At 45.6% G+C, this 15,105-nt stretch overlaps 1 protein-coding gene across 28 annotated transcripts in view; it reads right to left on the reverse strand.

The window, feature by feature from the left end:
- BIN1 (bridging integrator 1) overlaps positions 1–15,105 on the reverse strand; it is an 89,544-nt gene that overhangs the window by 18,214 nt on the left and 56,225 nt on the right. For 6 of the 28 annotated variants that reach the window (XM_038141862.1, XM_038141860.1, XM_038141866.1 and 3 more), the window contains 5 exons: positions 14,813–14,888; positions 12,679–12,761; positions 9,895–9,945; positions 5,001–5,151; positions 852–980 (listed from right to left, as the gene is read on the reverse strand). In XM_038141862.1, coding sequence (XP_037997790.1) covers positions 852–980; positions 5,001–5,151; positions 9,895–9,945; positions 12,679–12,761; positions 14,813–14,888 — 490 coding nt within the window. The remainder of the gene's footprint in view (positions 1–851; positions 981–5,000; positions 5,152–9,894; positions 9,946–12,678; positions 12,762–14,812; positions 14,889–15,105) is intronic. The other 22 variants (XM_038141864.1, XM_038141872.1, XM_038141868.1 and 19 more) reach the window with 5 other exon arrangements.

Below are 15,105 nucleotides of genomic sequence, written 5' to 3' on the forward strand. Positions count from 1 at the left end.
GTGTGTATATATATATGTGTATATATATATATTTAAATAAAGTAGATGCAGGTATCTCATGATACAGCCAGAAATCTGGTCAGGCTCCTATATACATAAGGACTGTCATTCTCCTAGATCCAACAGAGAACTTCCCACCTGGACAGCCTCTCTGGTAGTGACATAAATCAAAGAGAAAGTGAAGAGGAAAATCCACAATTTGAAAACTTTTTTTCCTTTTTCAGAGCTTCAGAAGGTGCCACTTGACAATACTGACAGACTGCGGCAGCAGACTTAACTACAGGCACAGTCCTGCCCATCTAACTGCATCAGCTACTCTTTGCAAAGAGAACTTTGGCAAATCCTTTTGGCTTTTCCTGTGCAGACCTGGGCTTTAAACCACAAAGCACATGGGTGAAGGCACAGAGGGCACAAAACTGTATTCTCCAAGAACTGGCAGAGATGCCAAGGGTTAGGGATGTACATGAGCAGAAAAAAAACATGTTTCATCCACACTCAGGATCAGTGGCTTTGGAGAAAGCATAGCACACCACAGGATATGAAGAGAGTCATAATCCATGTGCACTGCTGCTGAACAAATGCAGCCATTACTTTCTGGTATCTTGACCAGGTGCATTTCTCCTGTTTCTTCTATGAATGAAAGCCCTCAAAGGGCAACCTGTTACTGTCTTTCAGGTACTCTCCCCTTTAAGTCAGCTCTTAAGTAATCCTTTGCCTTCTGAGGTCCAATGCTGAGCTTGTTTTCCTCCTTCACCTGACCAGGTTTCATGGCTTGACAACTCCAAAGAGAAGAATGGTCTGAAGGAAGAGTTCAGAGGCAGAGAAGAATTAGGCAGGGCACAGCAGCTAACCTGCGAAGGGGTTGTCACACTTATCTCGGGGACAAAATTGTCATCAAACAGACTGATGATGTTCTCCTGCTTGATCTCCTTGGAGGGGGTGACTTTTGGAGGCGGAGGCACCGGAGGCCCTTTCCTCAACTGCATGCAAGTGAGCACATGGCCACAGCATAGACGGCGACACCCAAAAAAACCAAAGACAGGAGCCAGGTTAGTCACAACAACTGAAGGTGAGGGAAATCACAACCACTGGCACAGAGCAGGGTCCAATCAACTCCATCTGAAGAAAGAGGGGAAGGGGTGAAGGGCTGAACTGAAACAAAACAAAAATCAATAACCACACGCCTCCAGAGAAGGTTTGGCATCATTAGTTACACTTCAGCCATGGGCAAGTTTCCCTGTGCAGAGGAGAAGTGTAACACAATTAATATGCATTGACAGGACATGCATACATAATTAAAGCATGTGCAACCTTCAAAAGAACCACTGGGAAGGGAGCAGATCAATTACTGAGAACATGATCCAACAGAACAGGCCAGCACTGCCTCCCTTTGCCATACTTACCGTACCTAAGGGAATGAGAGAAACGACTCCGATTGTCCTACAATGGGCAGGTGGCCATGAGGACAGACTGATCTGCCCCGCACTGGCTCCCTGGTGCACTGGTTTTCAGTGTGCTGTAAGAAAGGTCTGCAGGAGCTCTTGATGGCATCACAGCTTTAGGTAAGAACAACTCAAACTCCTGAGCAGCCGAACTCTGCTCTCAGTTTCACCAGTGAGCACTGACAGTAATGAAGTCATGTCTCCCAAATGGAGATCCCATTGAATACATAAAACCACCTCACTCTGTAACTCTAACCCCTTCTTTTACCCCTCATCCTGCTAAAGATTCAGCCTGACACTGCATCCACACCCCATGGAAGTTCTGGTAGGCCCTGCCTAGATCAACTCAACCATGAATTTTCATATTTTGCTGTGCACAAGGCTTCATGATCATTTCTAGATCAAATCAAACTTTGAGGAGGGCTGTAATAAATCAGCCATACAAGTTCCCAGCACCACAGCAATGCTCAGCAATGACAATGCCTTCCATTTACAATGAAGTTTTCCAGCTACTTGATCTTCTTACTGCATCCAAGGCAGCAAGACCCAGAGACCTGACAATGTGCACCAAGTGTATCAGCAGTGTCAAGCCCAGATCTAAAACACAGAAATCCATTACTCCTAGGCCTGTGTTCACACTCCTCCAGCACATAACTGAGTTCTACATAGCCTTTATTCAGATTTCTAAGGACATGCCCAGTTTTCTACTGGATTAACCTACTTGAGAGAGAGTGATTGTGTATGAAAACACACTTTTTTTTTTTTTTTTTTTTTTTTTTTTTTCCCCTGAATAGCTAGCTAGGGGAAATAATGGAAGCAAGTGTGTTCACTTCCAACTTTTTGTTTGCAGAAGGTGGTGTGTTCATATTCCCTAAGAACAATTCCTTCCTGAAAACCCCCTGCCTTCCAGTTGCAAGATGAGACCAGAAGTTTCAGGGAAATGCTGTTCTCAGAACAGATCCACCCTCTGCAGAAATGGAAGGCTCCAATTACTAATTCTCAAGTCAAAAATATCACAACTCTTCTACTATTTATTCCTCTAATATGGATACTCAGTCTCCTTCATTCCAATGCAATAGTGTTTTGGAAATCACCACTTCCACACTATCCAGCGTTACTTCCAACAGCAGTCTAAAACCACGTTTCAAAGACAAGATGATTGCATATTGATGTTGGGTTATACCCATAAATTCATCATGCACTAACAACTTTGTTGCCTAGAATAGAACAAATCCTCTAAAATCCTTCTGCTGACTTGGATCTCACAGAGCTTTATCTGCCCAAATTCTGCACAGTTGCCCTGATTTCAAAAGTCTCATTACAGAGTTTCAGTGGTGTAACTGAGAGCAGAAGTCTGACCTTTTAAGTTTCACAGATCTCCTGAAGTCTTGTGTCATCATCAAATTATCCTGCAGAGAGCTGAAAGCATTCACTTCTTCCAAAAGACAGAAATAAACTGGTTTTAAAAATTAAATGACAGTAAAAGAATTTGAGGCTGTTTTGGATTGTACAGGCAACAGTTCAAAATTTATTTGATCACTCCTGGTCTTGTCTTTCTCTCCACAGCCTTTGCTCACATTCTGCATTGGTATTTCAGACACAAAGAGGCCAGGGAATTGTTCTTGCTTGTTGCTTTGTGCTCCATCCTCCCAAAGAGGGTGAGGCCCTTCAGCCTCCCTTGAAGCACCACTGCACAAATCACTTACCCATAGGTCAAAAGCAATGACACCTGTGAAGATTTCAGTGTTAAAGTCGGGCACTGTTGAGAGAGCAGACACTTGTGTTCCCAGCTGCCTGGCAAGCTGACACACACTTGGTTTCTAGATTTTATCCATACAGACACCAGGCTCGGCTCTGAGGGTGAAACTCCTGCCTTTGTCTTCCCTGCCTCTGCAGCCAGCTCCATCTCTTAGCAGCTCTGTGAATACAGAGGGGAGCGCTTCTCTTCACGATGCCTGGGGGGATGAATTAAACACAGGCTGGGAAAGAGCTGCCGGGCGGTGGCAGCATTCGCTGCAAATGTCATTTTAGTCTTGCCTGTGGCCCATCCAAGCCAGGGCTGTGCTGGAATATCCTGCTTGCTCCTCAAGGGTGCCTCCAGCCCCATTCCTGCGGGCAGGAAGGCAGCAAGTGGAGGAGAAAGCACTTACAGGCTGGCAAAAACAAGGGTTATGTGTGCTATTTAAAGGAAAGGGAAGAAACCAAACTCAGCAAGATGAGTCCACAGACAGGGTGAAGACTGTTGTGAATAGCTTAATAAATCTCTATACGATTTCTTGTTCCAAATTTTAGTCAAGTTCTGGGGGAAAAGAGAAAAAAAAAAAAAAAAGAAACCTGCAACAGAAGGGCAGTTTTGGATATCCTATCTTCTCTCCCCCATACACACAGCCTACTCCAAAGGTCCTAACCAGGTTGGTGGTGAAGCCACAGGTAGGCTCTGCACTGACGAGCTGTTCTGAGACCCTGGAGAAATCCTGAAAAGACACTGCAAAGCATCCACACATCTTACAGGGCTGGAAAATAAATTTTGCCACACATCCCCTTCCTCTCCCTCAATAATCCTAAAAATCAAATATGCAGTGGAGAGAACAATATAGTGAGAGGCTATCTAGAAACAGGAGAAAAACCACCCCACAGGCCTGGATTTGGAATCACACTGCTATGCATGGGAACAGCAAGGAAGTTCTGGGTTGCACCCAACTCTTTTCAGAGGCAGTGGGTTTTCTTACCAGTTTGGCCAGAACCCCTCTTAGCTTTAATTCTTCCTGGAAGACTTCTCCTAGTGTCCCATTTAGAAGGACTGGAATTTAACATAAATTTGGCCTAGTTACTACTTTTCCCTACTAAGCTTTTCCCCCACTCAGTAACAGAGGGACAAGAAGATGAAGCAAATGTTTTATCTTCCCAAATTAAAACACATAGATGATATGCTGAGTAACTCTGTCTAGTGTTTGGAACATGCTGCTGGATATTTCCTACGTAAGGAAAGGCCTAATGAAGGCTTTGATATGGAAGATATCAGGCTATCTTCTTCCTGGAACCCACCTAATTTCTTCCTAGCATAAAAATATAATCCCTTTTTTTAGCATAATATTGTATCTTGATAGTAAAGTGAAACATCATCCAATGTACAGATGTTCTTCTTATAATATTAAGCTTTTTTATTTTAACCTTTCTCAACTACAGATGTTCTTGAGAAGAAACTGGACCACTGAACTCCACAGGTTAATTCAAATGTAAAGGACAAACCTCCTCGCCTAGCTACAAGTCCATCCTCCCTAGATCTTCTTGGCCATCCTATCAGACAGCAAAAAGTATTACTGGCCTTCCCCCTGTGAAACCATTCAAAGACACTCAGTTCTTAAAATAGAAAGATGGCAAATAAGCAACTTGCATTCTTAGGAACTTTCTCAGGAACCAGTGGAAGAGAACAACCATCATGTGATACTCTGTGTGCTCAGTAGCAGGATGAGGTCTAAAAAAACAACTGATGGATGTCTTTGACTCACAGAGCTTGTGCCATCAGCAGAGACATGGTCAATGTCATGGGGACACTACCTGAGACGGTGACTTTGGGATGCTTGCCCCAGGTGCTTCCAAAGTGGACGGTTCCAGCTCATGGTTGACAGTCTTGGTCTCAGGGCTGGTGATGGGAGATCCATCTGGTGGAGGCGAGGGGCTTTTATTTGCTTTCGCTGGGGTGCTGTCACTGAAGGAAGTGGAGAGAGAAAGGGGGAGACAGGGGGAGAGAGAGGGGAAGAAAAAGAGAGAGAAGTCTGAGCCAGGCCTAGGAGGAGCTGTGCTAACCAGCACAGATCAGTGGCCTTCATTATCTCTTTGCTTCACTGCCCAGATACGCAATGAAGACATTTGGAGCTCCTGAGAAGCATCTTTGCTGAGTCACTCGCAGTCCAACACACTGCAGCAGGCTACTTTGCAGCAGGCTACTCACTAAATGCCTACAGAACTTATATACTTGCCTCAAACACAGAAAAACAAAAAGAAAACAATCAGGCATCCTTAATTTTGCTAGATTTTCACGTTAAGTGCCTGACGTTAAATCACAGTCTTTAATATTGGGGAAGCAGATGGGGAAAGGAGTTCAGTGCTGCTCATTTAGTTTTAAATTCCATAGACTGGAATTTTTCTGTGTGGTAGTCTATGGACCTCTGCATGGGTTATGACTAATAGATTCACAACACCTGAACTAAGGCTGTAATCACACAATATCTTATTCCTTGATGTGGTATGAACTGACTAAGCTAGTAGAGAGGCAAAGTAGCCAGAGGTTTCACAGATCATTCCAGACAGCAAAGGAACAGTGAGGTTCTGGCTACTAAGAGAGATTTCTGTGTTATGAAAGGTCTCCCTGGCTGGTCTCTATTCCAAGACTGTTTCTGACACACAGTCAAGTGGGATTCTTCAGGAAATTAAGATGCAAGAAGCATATGCCAATGGCATTTGTTGGTTCACAGTTTGGACAGATTTGGGCAGATTTTTCAAAGGCATGGCAAGAGGCACATGCCTTTCCCTACAGGCATGCCCTGGCTGGGTGTCAAGTCTCTGCTTCAAAATACAGAATCACAAGATATTTAGTAAAAGGTTGGTTACCAGAGAATTTAAACACAGAAAATTCAGGGAAAATTCACTGCTGGGGGATGTTTTAGCAGAAGTGATTACAGTCTGGCAAAACCATACACATATGAAAATATAATTTCACGGCATATTGCAAAAGGGCTGCGCAACCTCATCTACAGGGAGTGATATTTGACTCCACTAAAAGTCACAGTTCCTGTGAAATTCAAGGCCTTGAGAGAAGCTGAAAGAAACAGACCCTTTCCTACAACTTGAGACACTAAATCCTGGCACAGAGCCAGTACTAAAGCAAGGCAGATCCGATTCTGCAAGGAGATCAAGTAATTTATTACTTTGCTCTGTCCCAAGAGAGCCTAGAGCCTCAGACATGTACATCCACTCACACTTGGATGCCTGAGTTGTGGTGGTCACAGGCCAACATGCATGATGGCCTCATTCCTAAACATTTGTTTGCAAGTGGGGGATAGCAAGAGGAAGAAGGGATAGCAAGGCATTTCAACAAACCTTCTCTTACAAGCAAGCATCTCACCCTGCACAGCATTCCAGCTTTCAAGCTCCCCACCCCATTCCCTCTTCATTCACTATGACCTCACCCATTCCCCCAGCTTTCTCCCCCATATCCCCACCCCACACACACATTTCCCCACAAAGCACTTTTTCTCAGGTCCACATGCAGGTTGGACACTTCTGATGACACTGATGCCAAGAGCACACCAACATGATGCAACAAACCCAATGACATTCTCTGCCAGCAGCTCTCAACCAGGGGCACACACACCAAGGGAGAAAGAGGGACATGAAGAAGGAAAAGGGAGGAGGAGAGACTACAGAACATGTATGCCAACCCCTGCAGCTCTTAAGTCTGCCTGAACAGTGCCCTTCCTCAGAAGTTCCCAGGAATCACTTCAATACCTGGGGCCTGTAAAGAACTCCAAAAAAATTTACACAGTTGTGCTACAGATTAAAAGTAGTAACAGTTGGAGGGTGAAGGTAAAGTCCTGATCTAAACAGAAGTCACCAGGAAACATCAAAGAACGTCCTCTAATGCCAGAGTTGGGGGAAAAACTAGTACATGTTACCTCCCTTGGAGTTGAAAGCACTTTGGAGAAAATGGGGGACACAGTGATCTACATCTAGAGTGCCAGGACTTCCCAAATGCCCTGACTGCACTGGGAATACTGGGACTACTGGCTAGCAGATGGCCTACCAAGACAAGGGTAGACTTCTTCGAGGGACTTGAAAAGGCCAGTTCTCTCAGTGACAAAGGAGTTCAGGCTTATTTTCTAAAGGCCATGGAACAGTTTTGTAGAGACTTATTTCCAGTGCCTGGCAGTGATTTAATTTGGAGATATATTGGTAAAAGGCTCCCATGTGAGTCAGCCCCTGTAGGATGAGCGGAAGAACTGGGCTGTGAGGGCCCAACACTAAAGCCTTCATTAAGTCACTGCTATTTACAGCTTGTTTGATGTGTTGGCCAGTCTCCCTAGGAAAATGCCAGTGCTAATTTTGGCTGAGCCTTTTTCAACCCCCTGAGCGGCACCTTCATTCCTGTACTTGTTGCTTTGTAACTTTGCTGAATTTAGCCAGTGCAACCAGCATCAAGTGAGATGGTCACCAGGATCCTCTGTCCTTCATATGTCCCCAGGGAGCACACACTGCCCACACAGAGCAAAGTCTGGTCTCCAGCTGTTTACTCCAGAAAACACAGGAAAAAGCAAGAGTGCAGGGACTCTACCTACTGACCAAACAGGAGCACCACAGTAAAGGCAAGCCAAAACCACAAGGTCACTGCTCTTTTTCCTTCCCATGAGCAAATGGGAAGTGATGCCAATTCCAGGAATATCAGGCAACGAAAGGAAAGGGGTGTCAACTTTCTTCTGCAAACAGAGAGCTGGAAAGAGAGCTGGGTCTAATACAGCTGAAGGGAAAGTCAAAATCCCCCAGCCTCTTTTTAGTTCTGCTGAGCTCCCAGACACTCCAAGGTGCTGCCTCATCTGTTCAGGAAGGGCAGATCTGCAGACGAGTTTCCCTTGCACTTGTAACAATCCTACATCAGAGGATAAAACCTACTTTCCAATATGGTAAAAACAGAGCAGTCATGTCCTGCCAAGTTCTCAAGTTAAAAAAGAAGGTTGGCATCTCAGTTAAGGCTCACACTGGGCCTTTTAGCCAAAGGTAATTAAATGTTTACCTCTAGAGCATACTGGAGAATTAATTGGAAAAAAAAAAAAAAAAAAAAACAAACTAAAAAAAATACAAAAAAAAAAAAAAAAAAAAAAAAAACAACAAAAAAAAAATAAAGGAGTGGGTGGGAGAAAGAAGGAAAAAAGAACCTACATACCCAAACATATGGTGGCACAAATGAACATTCTTGCTGCAGACCAAAGACCAACTGAGTTCCAGATCCTCCTTCTCTGCACTAGGGATTGCACATTTCTCTGTGACCCCAGCAGCGGCTCTGACAGCACAAACCCCCAGGAGAGCCCAGGTCAGGCACCTTTATGGCTAGGTCAGCTGGACTTCACCAAGGCAGAGCAGGAGCCCATGGTGAGTCAGGGGGAGGTTTACTAGCTCTCCTTCTCTTGTATAATCCAGCCACTCTCTGGAAATATTAGACTGGAAATATTAGACCTCCTGCCTGGTACAGATACAACACCAGTCCACCCAAGACCAGAGACAGACATCCAGAGAAGTACTCCAGTGAATCCTCCTTTTCCTACAGTAGAAAACCTCAGAATAGTAACAACACAATATATTGCTTTACTACTTGCATTTGAAGATATAAATATCTAAGTTTGCCCATCAGCTTCCTTGTGAAATTACCACTCTTCACTCTTCAACTTCCCACTTTACAAAGTGTGCGCAGCAGACACAAAGAGAAGGGCTGCATGTGCATGACTTGCCCTAGTCAGTGGGAAACTACATCAGGAAAAACAAGGATCCCAATCCACCAGCACTTTCTTTTATTGCTGGCAGGACACCATCTTGATGATTGTAATTTTTTTTTCTCTCCCTGTAAGGATCCCATGGAGGAAGTACCAACACAACAAGTAAGAAAAAGAAAAATCTGAGGAATTTTCCATGCCATTGTGCAGCAGTTCCCACTTTGCTCCACAGCATGTTCTTGTCAGGGTCCTTGACCTATGGTAATGCCAGGCATTGTAGCAATCCAGATCATCAATGCTATCAGTGTTTTAAAGGCAAGATGCAGACATTAGTCTTTATACAAGACAAGAGGCCAGTCCTGCAGTCTCCACTTCCTCCTGTTCTCCAGCCTTGCACAAAATTTTAAGCAGATGGAGCAAGATAGAGAGGATCCTCAAGAACAGAGCAAGTAAGGAGCAAAGCTGGAAGTGTCCTTCTCCCACCTCATCATTCTCTCAATTGCAACAGGTAGACAGGATAGGACTTCTGAGTGTGAAAGACCTGCCTACTGGTCCTCCCTGCCTCGGCAGGGGATGAGAATGCAGCATTTCAGACCTGTTCAAAAGGACAAGCCCACTAGGTAAAACTAGAAGCTGTTAAACATCAAAATTGATTATATTTCCCATGGAAAACCCAGCACTGCATTTTCCATCACACAAAAACAACTGGACAGACAATACCTGAGTTTTCACACTGCCTTCTTAGATAGGAAAAGAAGCAAGGATTCAAACCAGGCACACAAGCAGTTAATGGGATTATCCAGACACAGAGAGATCTCAGCAGGACCCAGCAGGCCACAAACACATCTTATCATGCAAAGGACCCCTTTCCCACCACAGGGTTAACACGTGCCAGGCTGTTAGAGTCCAGCAACAGCCTCTCCAGTTTTAGGAACTAAATGAAACACGTATCGAAATGCTGCTCTCCATACCGGTACCTGCTCATCTTTTTCCTCAGCCTGGCGAACAGTTTAGTTTTCTTTCTGTTGAGGATGGCACGCAAATCATTTCAGTTACAGGATGGCACAGTCAAACCAGGGAGGTAAAGTTAAGCTTCCAAGTACCCATTTAGTTGGTGCCACAAAACTCGCTGTAATTAAGATGACAGGATCTCCTCTCTCTCACACACACACGAGTACACACATGCACACTACCCTTCATTACCAGAAACCTATGGCCTGGTTTGGAGAAAGCAGAAGAAGGTTCTTTATGCCTGTCAAAGATATGCATATATATCTATATATATAAGCAAACTAGAACTTTCCCTGCACTTTGGAACATAGGGCCAGGGTGCAAATGGAGAAGAAAAAGGAAACTCTATACACCACCAGAGTACTGTAAATGTCCTTTCACAGCTTCTCACTCTCCCCTGTGAATATTGCTGCAAAACAAATAAGCTCCCCCATTCTTCTTTTCTTATGTAGTCTGTGCAGTCGTATACATGGAGCCTACTCAGCAGCTTTCCTACCATGTCCTTTTCCAGTTTGCCCAATCATACCAGGATAATCCCACAGAACTCCTCAGTCTTCTAGGCATCTGAGCCCTGAACGTTCCTAACTCTTTCAGAAGCAAATCCCAAACATAGGTCTGAGGTTTCCAGAAATACACCAGCTGTTCTGTGCTACTGTGCTACACTGCCAGCTCCAGATACATCAGCCATAGCAGTATTTCTGGAGGGCCCCACATGAATGCCATAATGGTGTGCACAGATAACTGCCTCTCTTCTCACACCTCCTCATTCATTTCCTGCCATTGTATCAATCTCCAGTCCCCTTCCCAGTAGAAAAGGGTTAGGGAAGCATCTGCTCCTACTGCAGACCACAATAAGCTATTGGATGAGTGAGGGCTATTTCCTCCTGCACACTCTCACCCCAGCCCTGCACCACAATGAGAGGCCAGATGTGCAGCAGACCCAGAAGTGCCTCACAGCATTTCCTGGTCACTGCAGAGCTATCCCCTATATCCTCCTACAACACCCTGCTCCACTGAGCTCAGGAGGAAGAGATTCACTCTGGGGCACGTCTGGCACCTCAGCTGAGAGTAGGTGATGAAGCAGCAGCACTCAGACTGCTGCCTACACGGGGACCTCTGTGCATGCACTCAGGTTTGGGTTTTAGGGCCATGTGGTCTCCCAGCCAGCCAAAGGGCACAGAACTGCAGTTGGCACACCTGTTTCAGCCCCAGAGCAAGCTAGCAGGTTGGGAGGAGAGGGGGCAGAAATTGTACAGAGATAGGGCAGGAATTGTAAAAACAGGTAATTTGCTCATTAAAAGCTCTTTAAGGCCAGAAACTTTCTGCCACAACAGCAATGGATATCTCTGAGCCAAGCTGCCACTACTGCCTACAGTCAGTTCCTCGAGGAATAGAGAAAGGTGGAAAAAGAAGCTGGGCAAAGCAATAGCTACAGCCTTCATCTGTCCTGCTACCTCATCCTCCTCCAGGGATCCTGGAGGATGCTGCTAACAGAGACAATACAGCCCACGGCAGCAAGAAGATGGGCACCACAACCTCCTCACAAGGTTTCAGTCTGGTTGAGTTGTGATGATCAACAGACACCACATGGTAACTTGGGAAGAAGACATTATTTTCACATTCCAACTAGCATCACTGAAATCTGCTGTCAGCAATCCAGAATTCAGGGGCCAAATTCAACTCAAACCTCCTCTTTCTTTAGAGTTGACAACCACCACACTGGAAGAATTGCTGGGAGAAGACATGCAAATCATCTATGCATGACTCCAACAGGTTAAACTGGGAGGAGACACAAGGGAGCACAGAGGTCTCAGCAGCTGATCTACCCCTTTAAACCAATGCACTCAGACCACAGCTTGCCCTTACTTCATGCTGACTTCACCACCTCCCTCCATCAAGACACCAGTTGAGGACCTGGGCTGTGCTCCTGCTCACCCAGCATGTGGGATTAGCAGCAGCTGGAAGCCAGAGCCCAACACTGTTTCATCACTCGTGCACTTGGATGGGAGCCAGTCAGCCTAATCCAGAGCCCAACCCCTCCCTCCCTCCCTTCTCAGTGCTGGGGAATGTGCAGACTTGCACTTAAACATACAGGACAGGACCCAGCTGAGGAAAGAAAACTGAAGGCCCAGAGGACACTCACTCCTTGCACACACACGGATTGGAAGAGCTCTGAGTTCAGGAGGCCTTGTATTAGTGATGCTGCAACTACTTCCACAACACACAGGAAGGAGAAACACCTGCAGCTGGGTACACAGGATGGGCATAAGGCTTTGGGAAAATGGTGATTCCAAGTTTGGAGGGCCAAATAAGGGGCTGGGGAAATGGGCTCTTGGTGCTGAAGCTGACAAGTTGCAGGTACGTGGTGGGAGCTTTTGAGGGAAAGAACAGGACATGTGCTGGGCAACTGGACCCAGAAGGAAGAGCAGCTCAGTAGATGGAATTAGACTTTAAAAGCAGAGCTGGGAGTCAGTTGCCTAAATATCAGGACCTAGTGAACATTCAGGCCTCCAGATGCCATCCTAGAAAGGTAAGAGGTATTGGATTGCATCATGCAGTGCCAAGTGCAATCTTGGGCATGGCTCTAGGAAGTCTCAGGAGGGCACTGGCAGGTGGGCAAATCACTTTCAACTGACAGCTTGAGGATTCAATACCCCTGGGTAGGTAGAGATATCCCTGTCTCTCCCAAATGTCTCTCCCCTCTCTCCCCTGCTGAGGGAAAGACACTCCCCACAGTTACTGACCTGGGCTGTGCTTTAACAGGGAAGGCATTGCCTGAGTACTGCTTGTCTAGACCCAGCAGGACATCGTGAAGATTTTGGTTCAACTGCAAAATACAAAAACAAAAGACAGAAAAAGAATGAGAAAGTAGCTCAGATGCCAGAAGAGAGCCTGGGCTGGCCTGCACAGACAGACCAAACACAAGCTTGTGGCAGGACATGCAGAGTTCCTCAGCTATCCCAAGAGAGGACAACCCTAAATCTATTTCTACTTCTCTGTGGGCTATGCATTGCTACCGCACTTGAGCTGTCGAAGAGCTACTGGCCTTTCTGGGAATGCTCTGTCTTCCTTACAGATCATCCTCTTTGCTTCTCTATCACCTGGGCCCACCAGTGTGCTGCCAGGTACCACTGCAGAAGCAGGCTGATTGTTTACCTGAGATCTGTGTGCTACAGCTGGAGCTTCACTCAGGATTTGTAGCCAAAAACTGTTTCTCAGGCCTGCTCACCAAAGCTTGGGACATGGCCATTTCCACTGTGGAGCCAAAGGCAGCTGGCCTTCAGGTGAACAGCCCTTAACTTCACCAGCTGCCTGGCCCATCTACACTTGGGCAGAACCTAGATGTCTTTGCAGAAATGCAGTATTAGGGGTTAAACTCTCCCTTGCACTGAAGGCTGCAACAGCCACTCCAGACACTCCTACTCTGAAACAGCCAATCCATGAACGAGACAAGATGCTGGATTTATCACTGGCAGGAGAAGGGATCCCATGAAATCAAGGTTGGAAGCATTCTGCAGGCAACACCAGCAATTAATTGGATGCTGTAGCAGTAATAAGAAACAGATGGTTCTTATGGAACAAAGCAAAAGCCCCGCTCTCATACAAAATTCCTCAAGAAAGAAAAAATCCTGACAAGAAAAATCATCCAAGAAGAGAATTCCTGTCTAACAAGCATCTTTCCCATGTTTTGTTGAATATAAGTTATCAGCAACAAACTAGTAATTCTAACAATCCTCCCTATTCTTAACACTTAGTTCATCCCTCAGTGGAGAAGAGCAGGCTATTAACTGGAAAAGACCCCATAAAATGTCAGCAGGGCTCAAAACTGATGTGTTACACCAAGGCAGAGGGCCCCTGACTGCTGGGAATTGAAGGACTATAATGTTTCCTGTTGCTTAGTGGCTGTATTGTTGTCAGGATGACATTAGGGAGCAAAGGGAATATAAGGGTTTTCCAGCTGGGCTCTCAGTCCTGCCTCAAGATTAGTGCAACATTTACATCTTCAAGCAGCATACAGACCTAAGGAATTCATGATTTCTCTAGCTCTTAACTGAAAGAACAAGAACATATCTGTAAATGACAGTGGCAATGGGGGACTATCCTACAGACTGGTCCTGAGGTCTCCTGTGGGTGCTGCCACACAGCACCAGGATCTGGCTTGCCAACACTGCTTTCTGTTGTGATTCCCAGCTCAAGGCACACTGGGAGCCCATACAAGACCCCCACTAAGTATTTAAATGCCTTCTTTTGGGTCACAGGGCAGGAAAAAAGCCAAAGCAGAGAGGTACTGTGGGGGAGAGCCTTTTTGAGGGACTGGAGTGAGGCATGTCTCAGTCTTCAGTCGACTTGCAGACTCCCTGCTGGTTTTAACCCCACACCTGGGTACAGTGAGGGTACACAGCAACTGGCTGTCAGGCAGCAGAGGAGGAGGAAAACATACCATGGCCAGGTCATAGGTTACAGACCCACATTGCAGATGAACCAAAAATGGCAGCAAGAGATAAGGTCTAAGAGCAGCTTCCCTTTCCTCCGTGGATCTGGAAATGAGTGCTGTCAAGTGACATGAACTCCCCACTGCTGCCCATAGCCCTGTAGTCTCTTCCCTGTGCTCCCTCCCTTTACATTACTGTGTCAGACTGCCTTTGTCCCAAGTGGCTCAGAAAAATACTCAGAGTTTGTACTATGCTCCAACATAGGGCCATTTTCTCCAGCTGTTTTTTAGCTCGGGATTTTGAGGGGGTTTTGTTTGTTTTGTTCATTTGTTTTTTCTTTGTTTTTGTTTGTTTGGGTTTTGTTTGCTTGCTGGATCTTGGGTTTTGTTTTGCTTTGATTAACAGTGAAGGGACAGTCAGTATGATAAGCTGTTGGTTGCCTTACCTTGCTCATTTCTTTATGGAAGTTCTCTTCTAGGCCAGCTATACTCTGGAATGTGTTGACATAGAAACCAACACGACTGCCAAATGAAAAACAAGACAGGAGAACTTAATGGACACAATGCTCTCTCAAAATCTTTCAATCCACCCACCATTCCCATGCAAACCCAACTCTGTCAGATATGGTACATGTGAGAAGAGAGGGTGGCAAGGAAATGGAACAATGAGCAAAGGCCAGACATGTCCAGGGGAAAGAAGAGACTGAGCAGAACAGGATCTGAATTTATGCTGGCTAAA

This window comes from Motacilla alba, chromosome 7 (genome assembly GCF_015832195.1).
Source record: "Motacilla alba alba isolate MOTALB_02 chromosome 7, Motacilla_alba_V1.0_pri, whole genome shotgun sequence".
In the NCBI taxonomy this organism is placed as follows: Eukaryota; Metazoa; Chordata; class Aves; order Passeriformes; family Motacillidae; genus Motacilla; species Motacilla alba.